The sequence below is a fragment of the Vombatus ursinus genome, unplaced genomic scaffold (genome assembly GCF_900497805.2).
Source record: "Vombatus ursinus unplaced genomic scaffold, bare-nosed wombat genome assembly UNPS02015129.1, whole genome shotgun sequence".
Lineage (NCBI taxonomy): Eukaryota > Metazoa > Chordata > Mammalia > Diprotodontia > Vombatidae > Vombatus > Vombatus ursinus.
Genome location: NW_020954907.1, coordinates 87696 through 111642, shown reverse-complemented (window position 1 = coordinate 111642; position 23947 = coordinate 87696). Strand labels below are relative to the sequence as shown.

Here is a 23947-nt window from a genome sequence, read left to right as displayed (position 1 = left end):
TATATATATATATATATATATATATATATATATATGTAATGATAAAGAAAAATAAATAGAATGTTGGCTTTGGACTAGAACTCTAACGTCCTTCCCAGCTCTAAATCTTATGCTACTAATTAACAGGGAAAACACAGCCAGCTTCTGGCCATGCGTCTGTTCAAAAAGATATACGTCTGTCCCGTGGGGAGGTTGTGCACACCAGACTCTTCTCATTTTCAGAAATAAGTTATCCAAACAATCTCAGTTGTGTAATTGTTCCTGTTGTGTTTGTTTGCTTGTTTGTTTGTTAAAGGTCCCGAGGAAAAAAAATGAGCAAAACAATGAGAATTTCTTTTTAGGGACAAAGATCATTTCCCACTGTGAGGAAATCTTCTACATGCTGCAGAATACTATTTCCCAAATTAACACATGTGGATAAGGGCAAAGGGCAAAGGGAAAAGGACAATTTCAAGTTTGAAGGCACTCGAACATTTTCTCAGTCAGTATGAAGTCTGCTCTGATTTAACTGGAACAGACAATCTGTCATAGTTAATAATAATGGCTTACGCCTGTATGTGGCCCTCTGAGGTTTACAAAGCACTTGATCGAAACAGCATTTCCTTATAATAGGAAGTGCAAGTTTGATTATCCCCATGTTACAGATGAAGACACTGAGGCTGAGAGGCTGAAGTGAAGCTGGGATCATAACACCATAGAAACATAGATAAAAAGGACTTTGGAGATCCTCTAATATAAGGCAGATAAGTGGTGCAATAAATAGAATGTAGAACCCGGAGTCAGAAAGACCTGAGTTCAAATCCTACTTCAGACCCTTGTTAGCTATGTGACACACTGGGCAAGTTACTTAATCTCTGTCTGCCTTAGTGTCCTTATCTGTAAAAGGGGGGTTATAATAGTTCCTACTTCCCAGGGAAGTTGAGAATATAAAACAGTATTTGTAAAGTACTTTGCGAAACCTTAAAGTCCTAAATAAGTGTTCGTTATTGTTCCTCTTTTGTCCAGCCCCCATCATTTTCTGATAAGGAAACTGAGGCCCATGGAAGTGAAGTGACTTGGCTAAGGTTATGCAGTCAGGAAGTTACAAGGAGAGGGTTTGAATTCCAGTTCGGAGACTCTCAGTTCAGTCCTTTTCCTGCTTCCCTTCTCCTATTCTGAGGAAGCGGCAGAAAGAAGGATCACGAGAGTGGCCACACCTGAAGGAAGAGCATCAGGTCTCCTCCTCCTTTAGCTTTACAAAAGGGCATCCAGACGTGTGCTTCCAGCTGGTATCCCAGTCATCACGGTCATGGCACTGGGTTATCTGCATCCTTTCTCCTTCTCTGAGTGCTCACCCCTCATCTGTAAAACAGTTGGCCTCCACTGGGGCTACCCTTGTGGCTATGGGACAGAAATTTTCTCTTCTCCTACGTTCGAGAATGAACCCTGTGACTCATTAGAATAATAGAACTGTACAAGCTTAAAGATAATTTAGTTCACCCTCCTCATTGCACAGGTGAGAAAATAGATCTCTGTCCCTCACCCCTTATAATGGCAGGCCAATGTAGGCACATCTTAGACTTCCCCATTACACAGAACTGCACAACAACCAAATTTCTGAAGCCCCCAAACCTATTGCCTGACCAGAGGCTTTTCTGTCTCTCTCTCTCATTCACACGTCTTTGGCTCTCATTCGGCCTCCTGGCTGCCATATTACCTCCCTGCTCAGCAAACTCTAAGGCCTCCCTTTTACTTCTAGATATAAATACAATGTATGTAAACATATAACCAATATATATGTGAAATATAAACCATGTTGGCATTCAAAACCCTTCACAGCTTCACCTCAACCTAACTTTCCAAGTTTGTACACATTATTCCCCTTCACATGCAGCCACACACAACCCAGCCCCACCGGCCCTCTTACTGCTCCTCACACAAAGCTCTCCATTCCCCACCTCCATAATGTGGCACAGACTCTTCCCCCTTTCTAGAATACATGCCCTCCTCACCTCTGCCTCTGAAAAGCCGTGCTTTGCTTCAAAACTCAGCTGGAGTTCCACATTCTACATGAAGTCTTTGGGGATTCCACGAGCAGCGAATAACTTCCTCATCAAATTAACATCTACTTTGTTCATACTCATCCATGTACACATCGTTTTCCCTGGCTAGGCTGTAACTTCCTTGAGGACAGGATTATTTCACTTTTGTCTTTGTGTCCCCATCACATAGAACAGTGCTTGTCGATTGACTGACTGATTTCTCCCTGTTCGTTCAATCTCTCTCCTCTACACTACCTTTGTTTCACTCCTTACCTGGTCTTAACCCTGGGCCAACCAATTTACTGATTCAACAAACCCCACAATCCCTTGCTCCCCTCACCTGGTCCTCCTTAACTGGCATTCACTGTCACCACGTGGTTTCTCTGCTTCTACTACAAGCTGCTGAAGAGTTTCAAAATGGGGGCTGATTTCATTTACATACATTACTTACCCTCAGCTAGACAGAAGCACTGCGCAGTCAACCATTTTATTCCACATTTGTTCTATATTTCTATATTTTATTCTATATTTCTTGATCTCACTTGCTCTTAACAACTGTTCTGAGCTTCGACTTGAATTCTGAACAGTTTTCCAAAGAAGAAATCAAAACAATTTGTAAAAACAAAAAACAAAAAACAATTTATAGTCATATAAAAAATGCTCTAAATCATTATTAATTAGAGCAACCTTAACATATCATTTGACAACTATCAAATTAGCTGAAATGATAGAAGGGGAAAGTAACAAATTTGGAAGGATATAGAAAAATTGGGATACTAATTCATTGTTGGTGGAATTGTGAACTAATCCAACTATTTTGGAGAGTAATCTGGAATTATGCCCAAAGAGTTAGTAAACTACCTATATACCCTTTAACCTAGCAATATCACTACTAGATCTATTTCCAAAAATGATTAGGGAAAAAGGAAAAGAACCTATTATGTTCTAAAATGTTTAGAGTGGCTCTCTTTGTGTGGCAAAGAACTGGAAATTGTGGGGATGTCTATCAATTGGAGAATGGCTGAACAATGATCATGATAGAATACTACTGTGCTGTAAGAAATGGTGAACTCAGTGATCTTAGAAAAACATGGAAAGACTTGCATGAAATAATGAAGAGCAAAATGAGCAGAACCAAGAAAACACTGTATATGACAACAGCAATATTGTTTTAACAACAACTCTGAGCAAGTAAGTTATTTTGACTACTATAAATACCCAAATTAACTATAAAGGAAATATGAAGATAGATGCTATCTCCATCCAGAGAAAGAACTGATAAATAGAAGCATCTATAGAACAATTTTACATAGATATTCCTACTTGTGTCTAATGCTAGCCATCAGGGAGAGGGAATGAAGGAGAAGAAAAAAAAGAAATTTACATGGCAATTTTGTTGTATATTTGAAAGGAATACCAAGTTGTGCACCGCAGATTTGCAGTTTTGTGCACAATCATCTTTTCTATTGTACTATGTCACGGAAATGCTTGTTTTATTCCATAAATAAAATTAAAATATTTCTAGAAAACTTCACATTAATGTGATCACCTTCAACTTCTGGCATCTACAACCCAACACTTCTCAATATTTTCATTCATTATTTCTTCCATCTCACCTCTCTTAGAAGAGGAAGAAAGGAAGCAGACATCAATTCTCCCTTAGTCCTGGATGGTAACATGGTACAGTGAAAAGAAGAGCGGACTTGGAGTCAGAAGTCTTGGGTTTAACTACTGGCTGGTTCATCTACTTACTCCTTGTATGATCTTTACTTAACCTTTTGAGAATGATGGGGTGAACTGGATTACTGTATGGTGAAAATTGAGGGTGGAAGTCAGTTTGTACGAAACAGGGCTTTGCTGCCCATGCCCAAATTGTCCAAGATAGAGGGACAAGGCAGGGACCTGCTTCTGAGAGAAGACATTCCCGGCTCTGCTACCATGGGGGTTGCATGGCCAGAACAGACAATGTCTTTAAGCCTACCAGACCTAACTTTCCAAGTTTGTTACACATTATTCACACACAGCCACACGCAGTCTAGCCCCACTGGCCTTTGTTCCTCACACAAAGCTCTCCATTCCCCACCTCCATAATGTGGCAGACTCTTCCAGTAGATTCCAGAGGTTGAAGGTTCTGTTCATTCATTCATAGCACAGGCACCATGAACTAAGTCGTCAGAGGAAGGCCTGCCTCCTCTTCCCGTTTTAGGCTTTGTGACTTTGAAAAGTGGGCTTGGAAGGGGCAGCTAAGTGGCGCAGTAGGTATAGTTCCAGCCTTGGAGTTAGGAGGATCTGAGTTCAAATACGGTCTCAGATACTTGACACTTACTGTGTGACCCCGTGCAAGTCACTTAACCCTGACTGCCTCACCAAAAAGAAAAAAAAAATGGGTTTGAAGGTTTTGGTTCGTTTTGTTTATTCCTTCTAGTCTGAGGCACTGCTAACAGAGCCCCTACACCCCGGAGGTTGAGTCATGTCAACTTTGGAACTAGGATTCCAGGACAGATACTGATGCCACCCAAGCAGGGAATCCTGAGAAGCCAGTGCTTGGACTTAAGCCCAAGGTTTTGGACTTGGAATTTAGTAGTACTGATGGTACATAGGAATTGAATTAAACTATGAATCTTATCTCCCTCTCCTCCCCAGACACTTAAGTGGTATAAGGGGAGATCATACTAGGTATGGGGGAAGATGTTTGTATGTTTATGTTATACCTTTGAAGTACATATTCTTTTGTAAAGACTAAGTGGTTAAGTGGAATTGGAGTGTAGGGCACCTCCCTAAAATGGGTGCAACACAATTGGTGGGGGCTTGAGTCAATGCTAGAGACCAGTTGCCCCTAAATTCCCTTAAAGATTACCAAAGAACCCTAGGGGAAGGGGGAATCACAACATACCTTGCCTTCAGGTACAGAGCAGGAAGAATAATAATATGTATAAAAGAACATGTCCTGGATAGATGAGAGAACTGGCATTTGTTTGTCTTTAAAACAGGATAGGAAGTTAAGTTTTCTATTATCTTGATGAGTATTGTACTAGAAATACTGTTCCTGGCAGTGTTTGGTTCAGCTACCCTTTCTGCCCATGAGAGAGAAATGAAATGATTTTGAAAGGTCATTTTTTTTACCTGAAAAGTCATGAATGGTGTAGACAAGAAATGTAAGAGAAACTGGGAGCTTAGATGAGAGATTATGTCAGTGGAAGACCATGGAGACCAGGACTGGTAGCCCCTGGCAAGGGAAGCAGGAACCCTTCTTGTTCAGGGCGTCTACCTCCACCAAGATGGAATTGTGTCCTGGGTATAAGTGTAGATCCAGAAGAAATCTAAGGCCATTACCCCCGGAGACAGAAGTGTCAGTAGTTACAACAGGCTTGGTGGCAGCTCTACTGGGTCATCAATCTGAGCACATACTTCATGTCACTGGACATGCCAATCAATCACCAAGCATTTATTAAGTAGTTACTCTGTGCCAGGCACTGGGGGTACAAGGCAAAAATGAAACAGGCTCTCCTATCCAGTTTACATTCTGTCAGGTATGTCATAATCAAAGCCACCAAATTTCAGAGAGCCATAGAGAATGTCTTGGCCAGCCCTCTCTCCTCCCACCCCCCACCCATGGCCTACAGTCAGACTATCTTGTCAGAAACACAATTCTAAATTTCAGAGTAATTTAATTCCTAGCATAATTCTAGAATGTACTAAAGATGGTTAGTGGAAGTCAAGCAACGATCTCAAGGAACCAGAATGCTTTATGAAGAATTGGTCCCATCAGATGCTATGCCATTTGTTATTGTAATTCTTGCCCATGCCTTCCCATAAATCTTGCACGGAGGTTACACCAAATATACTAGAGGTCTTCCTCTGGGTCTCTTGCTAACTTGAGGATACCAGTACAGTACTGAGCGAGCTAAAATATGTAAAAATCTTTTGCTAACTGTAAAGGTCCACATAAACATCAGTTAACTCCTTACTACTAACCTCATACTACAGCATATAAAGCATTCAATTGAATCAGTAATGTGACAAATGAAAACCTGATAGTTTCTGATAATCAATTTATCAATTAGGCTAGCTAATAATCAATAAATTGATCAATTTCTCTGGGCAACCAAAGACCAAAGATATGAAGGGCCTGAAAGCTTTAAATAATCCTTGAAAGTGAATTTCCTGGACAACTGAAAATCAACCCTAACTGGTGAACATTTAATGAGGAGCTGGGCTGGAGGTCTTCAGCTCCTCCTGCTGAGAACATGGCTTGATCATGAGACTTAGCTGCCTCCAGTAATCTGAACAGGGGAATACATCTCCATCCAGACCACTCTGATTGGTTTTCTCTTTCATGAGCTGGGGCACCCTAAACTCTAATGGGGGGGGGTTCAAGGACACGGACTCATTTCCTTTGGGATAAGAACTCACCTAGGTGGGATTCTGTTTACACTCTAAGCAGAAGTAAAGTCTCCTAGTTGAGTGGAGTCCAGCCAAGATCAAAGAGCATGTTCCCTGAAGGTGAGAACTCATCTCAATCAGACATCCTTCAAAGGCTTACCTTCCACAGGAATTGGGCCTCAGTAGAGAAACAAGAGGGTAAAAGCCTGGATCCTAATTTAATAATTGGTTATTGATAGAAAAATTTCTTTCAGTAAAATTCGAAGTGATAGAATCTGGAGTCTGTATTTCATTAATAGTGGACTAGAGATGATGGTAAAATCTGGGTAGGGTCTGCAAGGTGTGATACTATTTACTTGTGGAGGAAGATCTTGCCCCACTGTGTCATTTTTGCATGCTCATTTGAAATTGCCAGTTATTTGGGGATAGATATTTTGATAGTCATGGCAGGCAGCTGGACATCATAAACGTAACTCAATTCCTGGTGGCTCTAAAAAGTTATCAGATGTCTTTATGTAGTAATACTCTATTTATCCAGTCTCAGAGATGATGTCAATCCCATATTTGCATTTTCTAGATTAATTAAGGTTTTGTTTTTTAGTCATTTCAGTTGCGTCCAAGTCTTCACGACGCCCTTTTAGGGTTTTCTTGGCAGAGATACTGGAGTGGTTTGTCATTTCCTTCTCCAGCTCATTTTACAAATGAGGAAACTGAAGCAAACTGGGTGAAGCGACTTGCGCAGGGTCACACAGCTAGTATCTGAAGCCAAATTTGAACTCTGGTCTTCCTGACTCCAGATCCGGCACTCTATCTGCTGTGCCAGTTAATTGCCCTAATTAAGGTTTGCTTCATTCAGTTCCAAAACTTTTAAACTGGAATAAGTTCCAACAGAAATCTAAAAAGTGTTCTCCATACTTCTAACTTGTTAAGCAGAATAAAAGCAATCCTGCTTGCTGCTTGAAAAAGATCCCCATTTTTCTTTCCAGTTTGACCACTATTTCTCAATTTCCAAGTCTCTAGAAGTCAGTGTGACATAGCCCTCTAGTGACCATCTGAACAAATGCAGGCTTTCTCAAATTTAAGCCCTATTCCCACCTGTAGGCCACAGGGTTTCGTGCTTGTTTTTGTTTTTTTTATTTAAGAGACAGTTATTCTTCACCTCCTCCCATTTAAAAACATATATTTTTACATTTGTCATTTTCTGATATGCTTCTCCTCCCCTCCTTTAAACCTACCTTGTAACAAAGAGAAAGTTAAGCCTAATTGACCAACAAAGCAAGGAGGATGACAACCTACGGCACTTTCTCTCCCTATAGCCCCCTACCCTTCTACAAAGGAGAGATGTTAACCCTCTTTCAGCTCAAGGACCAAGGTTATTCACTACCGTTAATCCGAGTTCCATTGACTTTTAGCAATATTGTCATTTGCATTATCAGAATAGTGGATGTTTCTTTAGGTAGACTTTCTTCATGTAGACTTTCTTCATTCTGTACCACTTCAGTTGTCCATGTTCTTCTAAATTCCTTATTTTCATAATTTCTCATGATTCATGTTCAATTACATTCATGTCACACAATCTGCTCTGCCATTTCTCCACCAATGGGCGGGCACCCACATTATTTTGCTACCACAAAGCCCTTTCATTGGTATTTCATCCTATCAGGCACCTTATGTTATTCCAGCGGTAGTAGCTTCATTGGACCAAGGGGGAAGAAGAGTTTGGTGACTTCTCTCACATAAGAACAAATCATTTTCCAGGATAACCAGGCAAATGCACAGCTCCCCCAGCAGCGAGCGTATCTGTGTTTATCTTCTCATAGTTCCACCAATATCGACAATTTCCAACTTTCACCATCTTTGCCAACTCAACAAGTATGAGGCGAAACCTACTGTTCAGAATGTTATAAGTGGAAAAGGCTAAGCACAGTCCTCTCTTTACAGAGATGAGGTACCCGAGGCCCAGAGAAAATGAAGACACTTATCCAAGGTCATACAACTAGTAAATCACTGAATTAAGGTAGGACTGGGTACAGTAGGATGAGCTGGAAAGTCTACTTAAAAATAGGCATGGCTAACATGGTTATAGTGCCTACTATGTGCCAGGCACTGTGCTAAGCTCTTCATAATCATCTCATTTGATCCTCACAACATCTCTGAATGTCAGGCGCTAGTATGATCCCCATTTTATAGATGAGGAAACTGAGGCACACAAGGAAGGGTTAAGTAACTTGCCCAGGGTCACACAGCAGCTGTGCTACTCGTTCCATGTGACCTTGGGTGAATAAATCACTACTCTCTTTTCTGCCTTAGTTTCCTCATCTGTAATGAGGAAGTTGAACTAGATGACATCTAAGGACCCATCAGACTCTAAATCTATGATAGTACAACTTGAACACAAACCTTTTGACTCCAAATTCAGGGCATTCACTATATCTCCTCTAAATTGCCCCAGAACACGTTTTGGGTTCCCGTAGATACTTTTTTAGTTCTTGTGTCTCTTTCTTTGCTCTTAAGCCACAGGCAATCACTTCCTGCTACTGTCCTCGGGCTTCCATTACTTATTTGCAGCTTTGCGCTGGAAAGCAGGATTGCCAGGCCTACTGAATTGTGCCTAATCCAATCATCTGGTTCTGAAGGAGGCCATCTCCTAAAAGCAAATGCATGAATTTCCATTAACAGACATTCTGATGTCCATTTTAGCTGCTCAGAAACATTCTCAGCCTCCTTCCTGGTTCTTGACTATGTCCCTATTAACTGAGGCTGCCAGACACATGAACAGGGCCTAAGTAACAAGTAATCACCCTAAAAAAGGATGCTACATTCCTGCATGATGGCTCCCTATCTGTTTTGTGGCACTACTACAAAAATGAAGTTTTTTTTAACTCTCAGCTCTTTAAACAAAAGGTATAATGAGTAAGAAGTCATTTTAATCAATGGCTTTTCCATATAATTTAAATAAGCACAAAAGCACGAAGGAAATGTTTCTCATGTTGACATGATTACATTCAAATGACAGTGAATACAAACAGACTGGTCCAGATTCCAAGTCCCTTACGTGTCACGTGATGTTGTTTTAATACAGAACACTGAAGGCTTCCACCAATTTCTGACCTAACATCAGACAATAAGATCAAATTGGTAAGGTGCACCTGGCACTGGAATTAATGACGATGCAGAGACAGATCCATTAAGGCAAATAAATGACTTCAGTGTCTTGAGACAAGATCTTGGATTCTGGTGCACCAAAGTATAGAGGACAAGCTCTCTGAATCAGCAAAGGATGCCCTGAATAATCTTCCGAAGCAACACTGCAGTTTTACAAGAGGCACATTGGGTCATTTATAGTTTACCTGTGTACAATAGCTATGATTTATTTTTATTTTTTAAAAGTCACTTCTAAAGAAAAATTTGTCTCCTTGCCACTTCTTAAGAATAAGCCAGTAGTTACTTGTCCTTAAAGTTGGCCTTCCTCTTCTCCACAAATGCACTCACTCCTTCTTTCTGGTCATCCTTTTGTGAAGAAAGAAAAGGGAAAAGTTGGCATTGACATACAATCTTCCTTCTTTTAGTCCCTAATCTCCCCCTATTGTGAAAAAAGTCTATGAATTTATGACATTTAGTTGCTTCCTATATCTTCATATATTCCTACTTATACACATTCACTCCAACCTCCTATACAAATCCCATCTGTGGCATCCTAGGCTGTTCTCCCCACTAAAGCCAATCGCTTGTCAAAAGCAAGGTCTTTTGCATTCATCTCCATCATTCCACCAACATCACAATCATAAACATTTATTAAGAATCTATTTTCATTTGATATGGAGTATTATGGAAAACACGAGAGACGACAATATCTCAACACTGTTAGGACATTACGTTTTAAATGCCAAAGCCAATAAATAGATCAAAGGCTCACAGATTTAGAATTGAGAGAAGCCTTAAAAGCCATCTGGTCTAACTCCCTCATTTTGTAGATGAGAGAGGGGATAAAGGAGACTAGAAGAAAAAGATCTGCAATCTTCACCAAGGGGAGTGTGGAAGAGTCAGAGAGCATGGGATCACACAGTTGTGGGAGCTGAGAAGGACCCAGGGCCCACACACTGAGGCCCAGAGAAGTTATGTGATTTGTCCTGAGTCACACAGAAGGTGGTAACAGAGATAGAATTAAGAACCCAGGGCCTCAGATTGCAATTCCAGGGCTCTGTCCATGATAATACAAGCTGCTTTAAGCTTTAACAAGTGGATGAGACCCACAACATGGATGGGAGGTTGGTGCTATTACTATCTTCAAACCAAAGCTCAGAAAGGTCAAGTGAGTTGCCTGCCAATCAGTATGGCAAGATTGAAACCCAGGTCTCTCCATATCTGAGTTCATATCTCTTAGGCACCAATACATGACTCACATACTTTCACATGTTAGAAAGAGACTCTTTTACTTGTTCTGTAAAACCTCTAGCACAGTGGGCACTCATCAGGAATGAAGAAATAAGAATGAGAATTCATAGAAGTCTTCTTTCCTTTGGTTACCAGCAAAGATTCTAAAATTATTAGCTTAAGCTTCATATATCTCTACATAAAAATCTGGGTGATATAACGTTTTATACAACACACACACACACACACACGCGCACGTGAAAAGAATGTTTATTACATATATTTCAGAAAAAAAGTGTGTAAATAAGATGTTTTAAATACATTAAAGGAACTGTCAAAAAAGATGGCAAATCCTTCTTTATAATGCCTGGAATAATCTTCTAAATGATCCTTTTCTAACTCCTGACTTCCTTATATTGTACTATGTCTGTTCTAAGCAGGTTAAACATGTCCAGCTAAATCTGGAAATCAGAGCTGAGCCAGCTAGGCAAGAGGCAACTACCACTCCTGGCCAAGCTGAAGTGCCAATTAACCATATGCTTCAGAGAAGCGCTGGTACTCGCTTTGGCCCTCCGTGCCTCAGTAGACAGTCTTCATGAGTTGCCAGAAACAATAATAGAAGTACACACTGATGGAATGCTTTATAAAGTGTGTTATCTATTTGATTAGAAAATCAGCATCTGAGAGCCACTCTTCTGGGGGGAGGGGAACCCCTTAAAATTTGGCTAGACTGGTCTTCTAATGATAGCTGTGCACGTATCTGAAGGCTTCTGGGCTTGGTAAGACCTGCCAAAGCTTGTATTCAGTTGGCACAAGCCTAAAGAACCCAGAGCAGCCTCCACATCATCAGAAGGGCCTTAATTACATAACCTCCTGTTTTTATGTTAAGGTCACATGTGAGTAAAGGCTTTAATCTGAACTCCTCTGACTTCTCTGGTATAACTGGGGCACCAACATTGGATCAACCATTTACTTACAGTGGCAAAGGTTGAGTAGAAGAGTTTCTTCTCCAATCTAATGCCTTCTGCTAATGTCATCTCAAAAGCTGAAAAACAAATCAGACAAATCAAGAATGTGGAAGATACAGGATGTGCGTGTGTGCGTGCGTGATGTTGTTGTTTTCTGGATGTTTTTTGGTCAAAGTGCTCACCAAATAGGACTGGCCTCTGCGAAGTTTAGCCTTATTCCTCCTATGTTTAGCCTCAATGTCCTATGATTCCACAGAATATCAGAAGTTGTCAGGTCCCCTAGGTCGTGCCAGATCAACTCAAATCCAAGGGCCTTGGGTGTGCTTGGCAGCTACCGGTTCACTGTAGCTTATTTTAAATTGCAGTACACAATAGGAGCACATGGTGCTCCTTAAGAAACACTTCAGAAACTTGTGACCTCAATACTAGTGAATGTGAGGGTCTCAAAACTCCATACTTATTACCACCTTCCCCCCCACCATTGTTGTATCAGATAAAATTCTGTAAACGATCGAATAAAGAATAATAAAGAAGTTAAACAAATGTGCTGGAAGGGCTTTCAGAGCACTTTTTGTCCCCGTGTCTCAGGCACTTTACAGGAGAGGAGACAGGCCCAGAGAAAACGTGCTGTGCCCTAAAGCCCCAAGCTAATTAGTGGCATTAGGCCCAGAGCTTTCCCAACTTCTAGTCCTTTTCTTACATAGCTCCATTCACAACAGTCAGAAAAAGATTCATGTGGCCAACAGTTTCTAATCCTTAACCTTCCATTTCAAGAACTGTACCCAGAGGAAGACCCTCTTTTGTGTCTGACAGGCAGCAGTGTACAAAAGACACTACTCCTAGGCACATGCTTTACACTCTGTTTGAGGTGTAAGTCCAAAGGCTGGTTTCATTTGGAGATTTTTGCAGCAGGTTGTATCAGAAGTAAGCAAATACCCCTAGGGTAGGAGTTCTTAAGTCTATGGAACTCCAAGAGGTCTGTGGATAGATTTCAGGGTGTCCATGAACTTGGAACTTTTAATAATCTGATCGTTGTATTTCAATATAGCTGGTTTTTGCAATATGTGAGAGGCATTTTTGATTCCCTTTTATTATTCAGGACTCAGGGCCACTCCTGCAATTTTTGGTTAACTGTAAGTTTGTTTTCAAGTTAACTTCAAGTGAACAAAAGCTGTTCCATGGGATGTAAAAATTTACTGAAGAGCGTAAGTATTCCTCAGATAAGGAGACTGAGGAAGAATCTCAAATGTCTCGGACTCCTTGGAGATGAGTAAATCCTCCTCCTCAATCAGCCTATTATGAATCCTCCATAAGTAGATTAATCTGTAATCTGACTCAGTTTACCTGCAGAGTTAGTTTGATGAAGTTTGTTTCCTTAGAGATATAGAAGATTAGGATTCTGTTTAACTAAGTTTGTACAACTTTTATGACATTGAAGAAAGTATGGGATATTGGATCTATTTTCTCTTTAACTTTTATGGCCTAAAGGGAATGCAGAAGATTGCAATATGTAAAAGAATTATTTTGCTATGATTCTGGTATATAATTTTCTAATAATATAATTGTTACTTATAATTCTAAGAAGCCTTGTCAGAATCCTCATGGTGGTTCAAGTTTACTCTGAGGCCTAAACCTATACTTAAGCATAATAATAAAACGTAGGCTTTTACCACCATAATTTCTGCATTGTGGTAAATATGTATTTGCCAGAAGCCACCCACCACAAGAACTCAGAGAGGAGATATTTCTCCCATATCAAGTCCTATATAGTTTATGTATTTGAAAGCATTATTCTGAGGAGGGGTCCATAGGCTTCACCAGCCTACCAAAGGGATTTGTGAGACAAAACAAGGTGAAGGACCTCTGTTCCACAAGCTTATAAGATAGATACAAGGATTCTGGGAGGTACAAGGAAGGAGGTGAAAGGTAAATCAGGCAAAAAGGGTCTGCCCTTGGGAAATTTGTTTAATTTATATCCCACCCACTTCCCAGAGAGTTTGGGTGGCTTATAAAGAGAACTAGATGAGCTCAAGAAGCTCAGAGTAGAGGTTTCTAGGTACTGAAAAAACAATGATTGCTACTACAAGGCAGTGATTTGCCCTCTGGAAGGTAAGACAAGAGAACACAGTGAGTTACTGCATATTCCTCTTCTAACAAATGAAAGCACAGTGATCAATTTGGCAGAGACAGATTTTTTTTTTCCTGGAAGTAAATCTTACGGAAAAATTTATTCCAGCAGTGCTTGAATAAGGGTGCAATGGGCCAAATAATTGATAATATCTTCAACTATGGCTTTATGTAAGCCAAACTCCATTTAAACAGATTTCTACTGACCCTCTAATAAAGGTTAAGGGTGAATGTAACATGGCTCTTTTTAGAGAAAGCTAGGATAATATGGTTCAGATCCTTTGTTTTATGATGATCTAACCTACCATGGGGAAAAACAAAAACCTAGGGTAACTATATTATTGGACTATTTATTTCCACACCTATTGGACTCAAACAGCCAATGTCATAGGCCTTCAGCACAGGCTGGACATCTGGTGGACATCTGTTCTTAACTGAATTCTCTAACAAGCACAGGAAATTCTGCTCTCCTATTTAGCTTAAGCAAAAGTCACATGTGTTACATGGAAGTTATGAAGGAGAGAGTTTTCACTTTGTTACAAATGTTAAGAATCTAGGCCATCTTGCTTAGACAGAAGATTGCTCCACCACCAACTGAAATATCTGAAAATCCAAAAGAATACCACGATATCATTCAATGCCATTAGATTTCAGATTTTAGAACCATTCCCTGAAACCTCAGTCCCTCCCCCAGATACCCCTTCCACTCTATTTCCTTTTGCTAAATTCACTACCTGCATTCACTGCCTCTTTGGCCATTTCTGTCACAATTTTAGAATTGCTGGCAATTTTTTCTGCACATTGGATGGCTTCTTCAACCAGCTTCTCCACAGGGAAAATTTTGCTGACGAGGCCTAAAGCAAAAAACAAGGTCAACAGCACACCAAAGAAATACATCTGAAGGCATTTAGTCACTGTTCCTACTTCATCAATGACAATTTGAAAGTATTCAAGACTTCCAAGAAAGTATTCAAGACCAGTTTCTTATAGAACAATAAACACCTTTCCAAAATCAATAAGTAAATCAACTCAGCAAATACACATTCTATGCTTCCTCTCCTCATCATCGAGATTAAACCAAGAGTTTCCTCCCAGAGACCTTGTGTGGATGGTTATCAAGGATGAGAATTGAACAGGGATGTATTGGGTTTTCTCTTGAGGATGGACTGAACCAATCTCCAGGCAGTAATAATTCAAGGGAGGAGAGTATCAAATTCCCTTTTGTCAAACCTCTTACCGACACTCTTGGAAGTGGGCAGGGTGAAAAGGCTCACTGGGCAATCATGCAACTTTCTGCCACCCTATAAGTGCCAGTAGCACCAAGGTCCTTGAGCACATACAAGAAGAATAATGGCCCCCCTTCTGAGAGGATTCTCGAGGAACAATCTATTTGAACACAGGAGAAAAACAATGGATACAAAATCTCCCTCCAACCTTAGCATAGTGAGAGTGAATTCCCTATTGTGAGCTACCATTAGACTGTGGACTGTAGACTAGACAGCTCCCTGAGGGCAGGGACTGCCTTTTGCCTTGCTTTGAAATCCCCAGTGCTTAGCACTGTACCTGGCACACAGTAGGGGCTTAATAAATGCTTACTGACTGACTGGTTGAAATGGCAGCTACAAAAGTCTGGGGCCAGTACCTGCTTGCTTGGCTTCTTGAGCTGAGATTCGGTCACCTGTAAGGACCATCTCCATTGCCAAAGACTTCCCAACTACCCGGGTAAGTCTCTGAGTTCCTCCAGAACCTAAGAGGAATGAAAGAATTATTAAGCGCTCTCTCTCAAAAAAAAAAAAAGGATACCAATACCAACCCATCTACAAGCTTCAAGGGTATTATTGGGCTCAATAAAGGAGGGTCAAGGATGGGACAGATAAGATAGTTAAGGGCAAACACGGAGTGAAGAGGCAATAAGTGGGGGTAGCAGAAAAATTCTTAACAGAAAAACTACAGGGCATTAGTGCATTTCACTTCCAGGAATTCCCTTAGATATTTAAGTCTTTCAGTTACTTCTAGCCTGCCTATCCAAGCCCTAGTAAAGAGTGTCTTTGGTGCTTAATTGCCTTCATTTCTTTCTCTTTCTTTTTACCCACTGGCTTTCTCAATAATTCCCACTGTGGGCCCCTCAATGGAGAAAAAGATAATTTTGGAACAGTACCCCATATCCCTAGTGAACTCTTCCCACCCCAACTCAGAACTCCCAGGCCCTCAGTACTTAACAGGGAGGTATTAGGAGTAAAACAATTTAATGAATAATAATTGTTACCCATCAACAAGCAGTTGTAGCCAGTTCTAAAATCCCTTTCTTCTGCTTGGCACTTGGAATACTCTTCTGGAATCTGACAGGCTAGAAACATCCATTTCCCATGCAATCTCCCTGATATGTGTTGCCTACCTTTTGAATTTAGTTTAATCTGATGCACGTAATGGAGACCTCATCACCCAATTCTGATCAATTGCCCAAATGCACACAGTAACCAGAACTTGGTCAATATTTTTGACTCCATCCTCCTTGGCATGCAAGGTCCCCCTCCAGATTTTTGTTGAATCCTTATCCTGCAAATGACTCTAAACTAGACCCCTGTGTGTACTTGCCCCCTCCAAATTCCTGCCCGATCCCCTGTCCTTCTCTTTCATGCCCTTGGGTGATTCCAGGTAAGCCACGTTGCATACCGTGGTAAATAAAGACATCAGGTAAAAGGCCTATTGTGTCTAACCTTCTAGCTCCAAAGCTATGATCCTATGACCCTTCTCCAAGCCATAAGCTAAACTCTGTCTCTCTGTATAGATACAAATGTGTCTTGTATATATACATCATGTATGTATGTGTGTAAATGTATATACATACACATGTATCACAAGCTGCACATATATACACACATATATGTGTTTGCTCTTGTCACACTAACTCATCCCCAGTCACACTGACCCAGGGCTTCAAGGATTGCCAGGTCCAGGCCTCATATCAATCTTGTGAGGTGGGTCATAGAAATATTACCAGTCCCAACTGACAGATAAGGAAGTGGAGGCAGACATGAGATAACTTTCCCACAGTACTTTAATTAGTAATTGAAGGAGCCTAGACTGAACCCAAGGTTGTCCTCTAAGGTCCTTCCATAACCTGTTTAAACCTTAAAAAAAGGGGAATAACTCTGGGTCCAGTCCCAGGTCGGGGCCTATGTCACCCAAACATAAGCTGCTAAAATAAGTTAACCTCATGTCTCTCTACGAGATTCTCACTTCCTGGATCCAACACAAATTTCTAGTCCTTGTTTCAAGGACTAACCCTCTCTGCCTCTGTTCAACCTCATTTCAGACACCTTTTCACCCTCCAAAGTGTTATATCAATTGTTAGGTATCAAATGAATTAAGGTCTTATTTCCTTTAATACTCCAAGGATCCAGGATTACAGGGTGGATCTACCCTTCAGTGATAATAACACACACAGAGACACACAGACACACAGACACACACAGACACACACACACACTCACTTGAGTAGGCGGCTTTCTGGTGATGAGGCCCTCTCTCCTCTCCAACTTCCAGTTAAGACCTGACAGCATTCTGGGACTTTGCTACATAGCCCTCAAACCCCAGGGTTACTCATGGGAAGACAACTTTAGTGGCAAAATTAGGAGTTTATCTCATAGCCTGTGGGCTCATTACCTGGGATGGTCCCTATCAGGATCTCTGGCTGTCCAAATTGAGCCTTCTCGCCGGCATAGACGATGTCACACATCATAGCAAGCTCACAGCCTCCCCCAAGCTGCAAAGACAAACACAATGCCATTAGTGCACAGCAGAAACCAAACCATGATTCCATCTGTCAGTTTTAAATCCCTTAAAACAAAAAAGGGAAGAAGCTGACACAATAGGAAAGCAATCCTTCTGAAGAGTGAGGTGAGCCAAAAGCCCAGCATTTAACCTTGGAGGACTGATGACATTTCTAACACAGTACTTTAACCCTGAACTTATTCTCACGCTCCCTGCTCTACCATAAGGCACCATTAGCCCTGAAAGTAGCTCTTACACTCAACAAAAAACAACATGTATATTCCTGAAAGGTGGGCTGAAAAACTGAAGCATTCCTTCCTATTAGCCTTTAAGAAGAAATTCTGTATTTTAATTCATCTAAGGAGCTGGAAAAGTACTCAGAAAAAAGTGTTTTATACCAAATGCATGAAGAAAATGTTTTAAGACTGATGAATTACTTAAGATTCAAATACTATCACAACACAGGATGGCACAGAGAAGGGAAACTACGGGTCATTTAGTCCAGTTCCTTCATCTTACTTTTGAAATTAATTATATTTGGGGGATTTTTATTTTTGGAGGATCTTTGAGCTAAGTCATTTTTAAATGAAATTTTTTCAATGAACAAAAATTTATATTCTCTTTCTCCTGCCACCTCTCTTATCCTTTACTGACAACAAAAACCCAAATCCTTGTAACACATATGCAGAGTCAAGCAAAACAAATTCCTGCACTGGTCATGTCCAAGAAAATATGTCTGTCTGCACTCTGAGTCAGTCACCTCCCCCTCTCTAAAGGTGGGTAGCATGTATCATGTGCTGTCTGGAACTGTAGTCGGTCATTGCTTTGATGAAAATTCTTAAGTATTTCAAAGCTGTTTGTCTTCACAATGTTGTTGTTGTATTAATGGTTCTCCTTGTTCTGTTTATTTCATTCTGCATTGGTTCATACGAGCCTTCCCAGGTTTCTCTGAAACCATTCCCTGCATCACTTCTTGCAGCACAATAGTATTCTACTATATTTATATACCATAATTGGTTTAGCCAGTGCCTGATCAACACAGCCCCTTCATTTTATAGATGAAGAAAATGAAGACCATCTCCTCAAGAGAGTGATCCCTATGAGCATCTGACTAGAGGTAAAATTACAAGCTGCCAGAAAAAACAGGTAAGCACAAACCCCTATCTCAGATTCTCTGCCAGCGGTCCAGAAGAGCACCTCAGGTGTTAAAATGATAAACCCTGTGTGATCCTATAAAACAGCCTGAAAAGCTAAAGGCCATGACCATTCCCCAATAGATAAATGGTCAAAGAACGGGATCAGGCAGTGCTCTAAATTCAAGCTATACATAACCATATGAAAAAGTGCTCCAAATCATTATCAGAGAAATGAAAATAAAAGCAACTCTGAGGTTCCATCCATCAAACGGCGAAGATGACAAAAAAGGACAATTGTTGGATGGGCTATGGGAAAACAGGCACACTAACGTACTGCTGGTGGAGCAAGCCACTGGTACAGTCACTGTAGAAAATAATTTGGAATTATGCCCCCAAAGTCATTACCATTACTAAATCCATACCCCAAAGAGAACAAAGAATGAAGAAAAAGATCTATATGTAAAAAAATGTCAATAGCAGCTCTTTGTTACAAAAAAGAACTAGAAACTAAGGAGTGTCCATCAATCAGGGAATGAATGGGGAAATTATGGTATGTAAATGTAATAGAGTATTACTGTATTGTAAGAAATGACAAAAGGGATGGTTTCAGACAAATCCAGGAAGACTTGTATAAACTCATGTCCAGCGAAGCAAATAGGACAGGAGAACAATTTATACAATAACAGAAACATTATGAAGACAATGGACTAAAGGTGCTGAAGGAGACAAACATTTTCAGACATGGCCAATGTGGCAATTTATTGTGCTTGACTACGCAAATTTTTTTTACAGGGGCCTGCCTCCCTTGTTCCCTCCCCTCTTTCCTTCCTTCCTTTCTAATTCCCTCCTTCTTCCCTCCCTCCAATTTGTAGAATGAAGGAGGTGGGAAGTATCAAGGAGTTAAAAAAAAAAAAAAGAGTTGGGGAGAAGAAAGAAGAGAGGGTCATTGTAGCATTTTTAAAAAAAGAATGCATGAGGGACAACAGAAGAAAGGCCTGAAGGAAATACAAACAGGGAAGCTTTGAAAGCTATGTGCTGCATTTATTACATACTTAAAAGGAAACACAAACTATACATAATAAAAATTTTCATGTATAATCCTCTTTTTCTGTCCTACTTTGTATATGAAAATGCTCATTTCATTTGGAGTTTAAGTTAAAAATAAAAAGAAACTATAAAGAACAAAGGCAATTACAATGTCTACTTCCTGGATTTAAAAAAAAAAAGGATGATTAATTCACACCAAGGGCCATAACAAATAACCTGAAGCCTTCCAGTAGGACTCAGTTTTTACCAGTGGAATACAGTTTAAAGTTTAGTTTTCATGAAGAAGTTATGACTGCTAAGAGAGAAGCCACTCCTCCCTGAACCCTCCTGAATTTCTAGGTACTCAAATAAAAGAAATGCCTTTTGACCCCAACTACTAGTGGAGGGCTCCAAGTGGGAAAATTCAAAATTTATGCTTTAAATATGTTTGGATTGAATCACTAGGCCCTCTAAGATGAAGGAAACTGATGGGAAAAAGCACCAACACTTACTGCAAAACCGTTGACAGCAGCTATGACTGGCTTCTTGATGTGGCTGAGGGTGTCCCAGTCCTTTAAGAAATTATCTGAGTAGCAGGATTGTAAAGTCTTATCACGTAACTCCTTGATGTCTGCTCCAGCTATAAAGAGAGAGAAAAATGGATGGAGATCTAACTGTCACAGAGAAGAGGCCCCATCCCTCATCACTTAAGCTTTCGAAAGCGTAGAATCTAATCTAATCTTTGTGGGAATGTAAGTAGGTGTGCTGGGATTTTAAATCAAACAATTATAGGAACATGATTACAATAGTATTCAAAACAAAAGCGGAGTTGAATCTTAATTTTGCAAGGCATCACGGTATAGTAAACAGAAGAAGGTCAGCCTTGAAGTCAGGAGAGTCCTGACTCTGACCAATGTTGATGGTGAAGGACAGTCACATAACCACTCCATGTTCCAGGAAACTCTCTGACCATAAGCTGCAAAGAAGGCATGGACCTACAATGATGGAGGAAGTACTTCCTACAGCTTCCTACACCAATGAAATCACCAGTATATGTGTGGGGGGTGGGATGGGAGAACTAAATCACAGATCCAGAGGCCATTTTACAAATGAGGAAATGAAGTCTTAGGGAAGTTCAGTGATTTGCCCAAGGTCACGGGGTTATTAAAAGAGCCATTTCCCAGTCTTTGTTGCATAGATTGAAGAATATACAGGGCAGCTGCTTTCTAGCACGTTTCCCACTCGATCCCACATCACTTGAGGTATGGTTGCCCCCAAACAGTGTTTCACTCTAATCTTTTTTAAGTTTTAAATTTATTTTAAACTTAAATACAAATTAAGAAAAGAAAAAAAATATTGCCATGTACATAGCAGAACATAAGAGAGGATTCAATATAAAGCAAAAATTTCCATCTCAAGAAAGCCTATACAATAAATACTACACATTGTGTTCTTTGCTTCCTTGTAGGTTTTCTTTTGTCCTTTCCTGTGCACTTTTGACTTTATTTTTCCCCCTTCCTTGCCCCCCCCAGAAGGCTACAATTAAGTGTGGAGATATGTATATACACACACACACACATATATGTGCACATACACAGAAATCAATAAACATGCACACATATACACATATACAGATTTTTCTAAATCCACCAGCTCATCATTTCCTACACCACAATATTCCAACCTAATCATCTTCTATCTGGGAGACTGTCTATGAGAGTTTTTCCCCAATTTTCTGTATTCCCTCTATTCTTGGCTACATAGGTTTTATTTATACAGGAAAATTTTAATTTAAAATAATCAAAATTATCCATTTTATACTTCAATACTGTTCTCCTCTTATAATATGGTTAAGGTCTAATATTACTGAATCTATTCCCTTCAGATCTTTTACCCCTGATTTCCTTGAAATTCCTACTCTGCTCTTCCAAATGAACCGTGTTATTATTTTTTTCTGACTCAGTAAGACAATGTTTTAATAATTTAATTGGGATGGCATTACATAGATTAGTTAGGTTAAAACTATCTTTTTGTAAATTACATTAGCTTTACCTATCCATGCACAATAAATATTACTTGATTTATTTATATACTTCGTTTGCATAAAAGGTGTTCTGAGTTTATATTCATATAATACCTGTGTGTTTTGGCAGGTATATGCTCACATTTTTTTATATTGTCCAGTTATGTTATATGATCTAAAATTATTGATTAATATGGCTGACACACAGTGTAGTTTCCCTATTTTTCTCTTTTGATTAAATCTGATTTTAGCTTTAACTTTGTCTGAGATCATGATTACTATCTCTGTTTTTTTACATAATAAATTCTACTCCTGACCTTTATTTTTAGTTTGTGTGTATCTCTTATCTTTATAGCATTTCCTGAAAGCAACACGTTATTGAATTCAATTTTTTAATCTGCTATCAGTTTCCATTTTATAGGTATCACCAATATTTTAAAAGGTGCTATTGAGAGGATACAAAGCTATGCTTTATGATGGTCTCTGTAAATAGAATACGTATGTTGAGGAATGTCAGTTACAACTCATAGAGCTGTCCATAAGTCTAGCCAAACTTGGCAAGGTCATTTAGTCACTGTTGCTATCCAATGTGACCCACCTGCAAATGATTTTTCTGAGCCCGTCAGGACTATGGCTCCTACGGACGGATCCTTCTGAAACGTCATCAGGGCCTGGTTAAGCTCCTTTATCAGACCCTGGCAAAGTGCATTCAGGGCCTTTGGCCGGTTCAGTTGGACCAGCCCCACATTATTATTCTTCCCTTTCTTCTCTGCAATGATGTATTCAAAGTCACCACCTACAATAAGAAAGCACAAAGGAAAATGCCACTCCAGAAAAAAATCAAAGTAGCCCACTGGGCTCCTAAACCTATAACAAAGAGTAGCAACTGATCCAAAATAGAATTTCAAAGCATTCTTGCTTTCAAATAATGAGGTTTTTTTGGTTTTGTTTTGTTGTTTTTTTGGCGAGGCAATTGGGGTTAAATGACTTGCCCAGGGTCACACAGCTAGTAAGTGTCAAGTGTTTGGTCTGAGACCTGGCTTGAACTCAGGTCCTCCTGACTCCAGGGCCAGTGCTCTATCCACTGTGCCACCTAGCTGCCCCTGAGGTTTGCTTTTTGTTAGTATAAATTAAAAAGAGGAGAGTGGATAGACTCAAGGTTCAGATTAAGACATGCATTTTTTGACATTGCCAATACTGAAATTTGTTTTGCTTTACTATGCATATTTTTTGGGGGTGGGTTCACCTTTTTTTTATTTTTTCAAATGGGAAGGTGGGAGAGAGAGAAAATAAATTGTTAATAGAAAATTTAATAGAAAAAAGGAAGGAAGGGGGGAAGAGGGGGGAAGTCAGTTACTCCGACTTCATATATACCTACAAATTCATCAGCTACAGCTTTGTGAGCCCCATGTAGTTAACTAGCCACTACTCCCTAGGATCCCATTCTCTTAGCTTTTGTCAGAGAAGGGAGGCTGCCTGAAGCAGGGGGGCCAAGGACACCTAGAGAGAGCTTGTTCAATGAGTTCAAGGTTCTATCCCTACTCTTTCTTCCTGACCACTTCCTCTGCTGGCCCTCTGGAAATAAAGACTGAAGTAGCTAAGTGGCATTAGATTGTAAATTCATTGAGGGCAGATATTGTCTTTCCCCTATTTTTCTTTTTTGTATCCCCAGGGCTTAGCACAATGCCTGGCACATAGTAGCTGCTTAATAAGTGTTTACCGATTGATTCTCATGAAGAATAATTGGCCTTCATATAGCATTTAAAGTTTACATAACTTACCCCGTTTTAACCTCATAACAATCTTATGAGATAGGGACTATAAACATTATTCCCATTTCACACACGAGGAAAACTACTCGTGGTTACATAGCTATCCAGTGCCAGGTGGACCCGATTCTGAGTCTCCCACGCTATTCACTACATCATGGGGCCTCTATGTTCTCAATGGCTGAGATAAAGCAGACAACATTGATACTCCCCTCTACTCACTCTCACAATGACTAATAAACACTCCATCATCACTATCTCCCCTTCTCCATCCCAGAGCAAGTTCCTATTTTAGTGACATGTGGGACCTGGTACATAAGGTGGTCTATGCAACTGTTTGCATGGC

General features: G+C 40.1%; 1 protein-coding gene across 1 annotated transcript in view; it reads right to left on the bottom strand.

Annotated features, from left to right (window-relative positions):
* Positions 1 to 9311: 9311 nt before the first annotated feature.
* Positions 9312 to 23947, bottom strand: part of ECHS1 (enoyl-CoA hydratase, short chain 1) — a 21900-nt gene continuing 7264 nt past the window's right edge. Inside the window, exons 2-8 of the mRNA XM_027846369.1 lie at positions 22431 to 22628; positions 20322 to 20449; positions 17540 to 17639; positions 15516 to 15620; positions 14608 to 14727; positions 11756 to 11823; positions 9312 to 9914 (exon numbers count right to left, since the gene is read on the bottom strand). Of these exons, the coding sequence (XP_027702170.1) occupies positions 9849 to 9914; positions 11756 to 11823; positions 14608 to 14727; positions 15516 to 15620; positions 17540 to 17639; positions 20322 to 20449; positions 22431 to 22628 (785 nt within the window). The 3' untranslated portion in view covers positions 9312 to 9848. The remainder of the gene's footprint in view (positions 9915 to 11755; positions 11824 to 14607; positions 14728 to 15515; positions 15621 to 17539; positions 17640 to 20321; positions 20450 to 22430; positions 22629 to 23947) is intronic.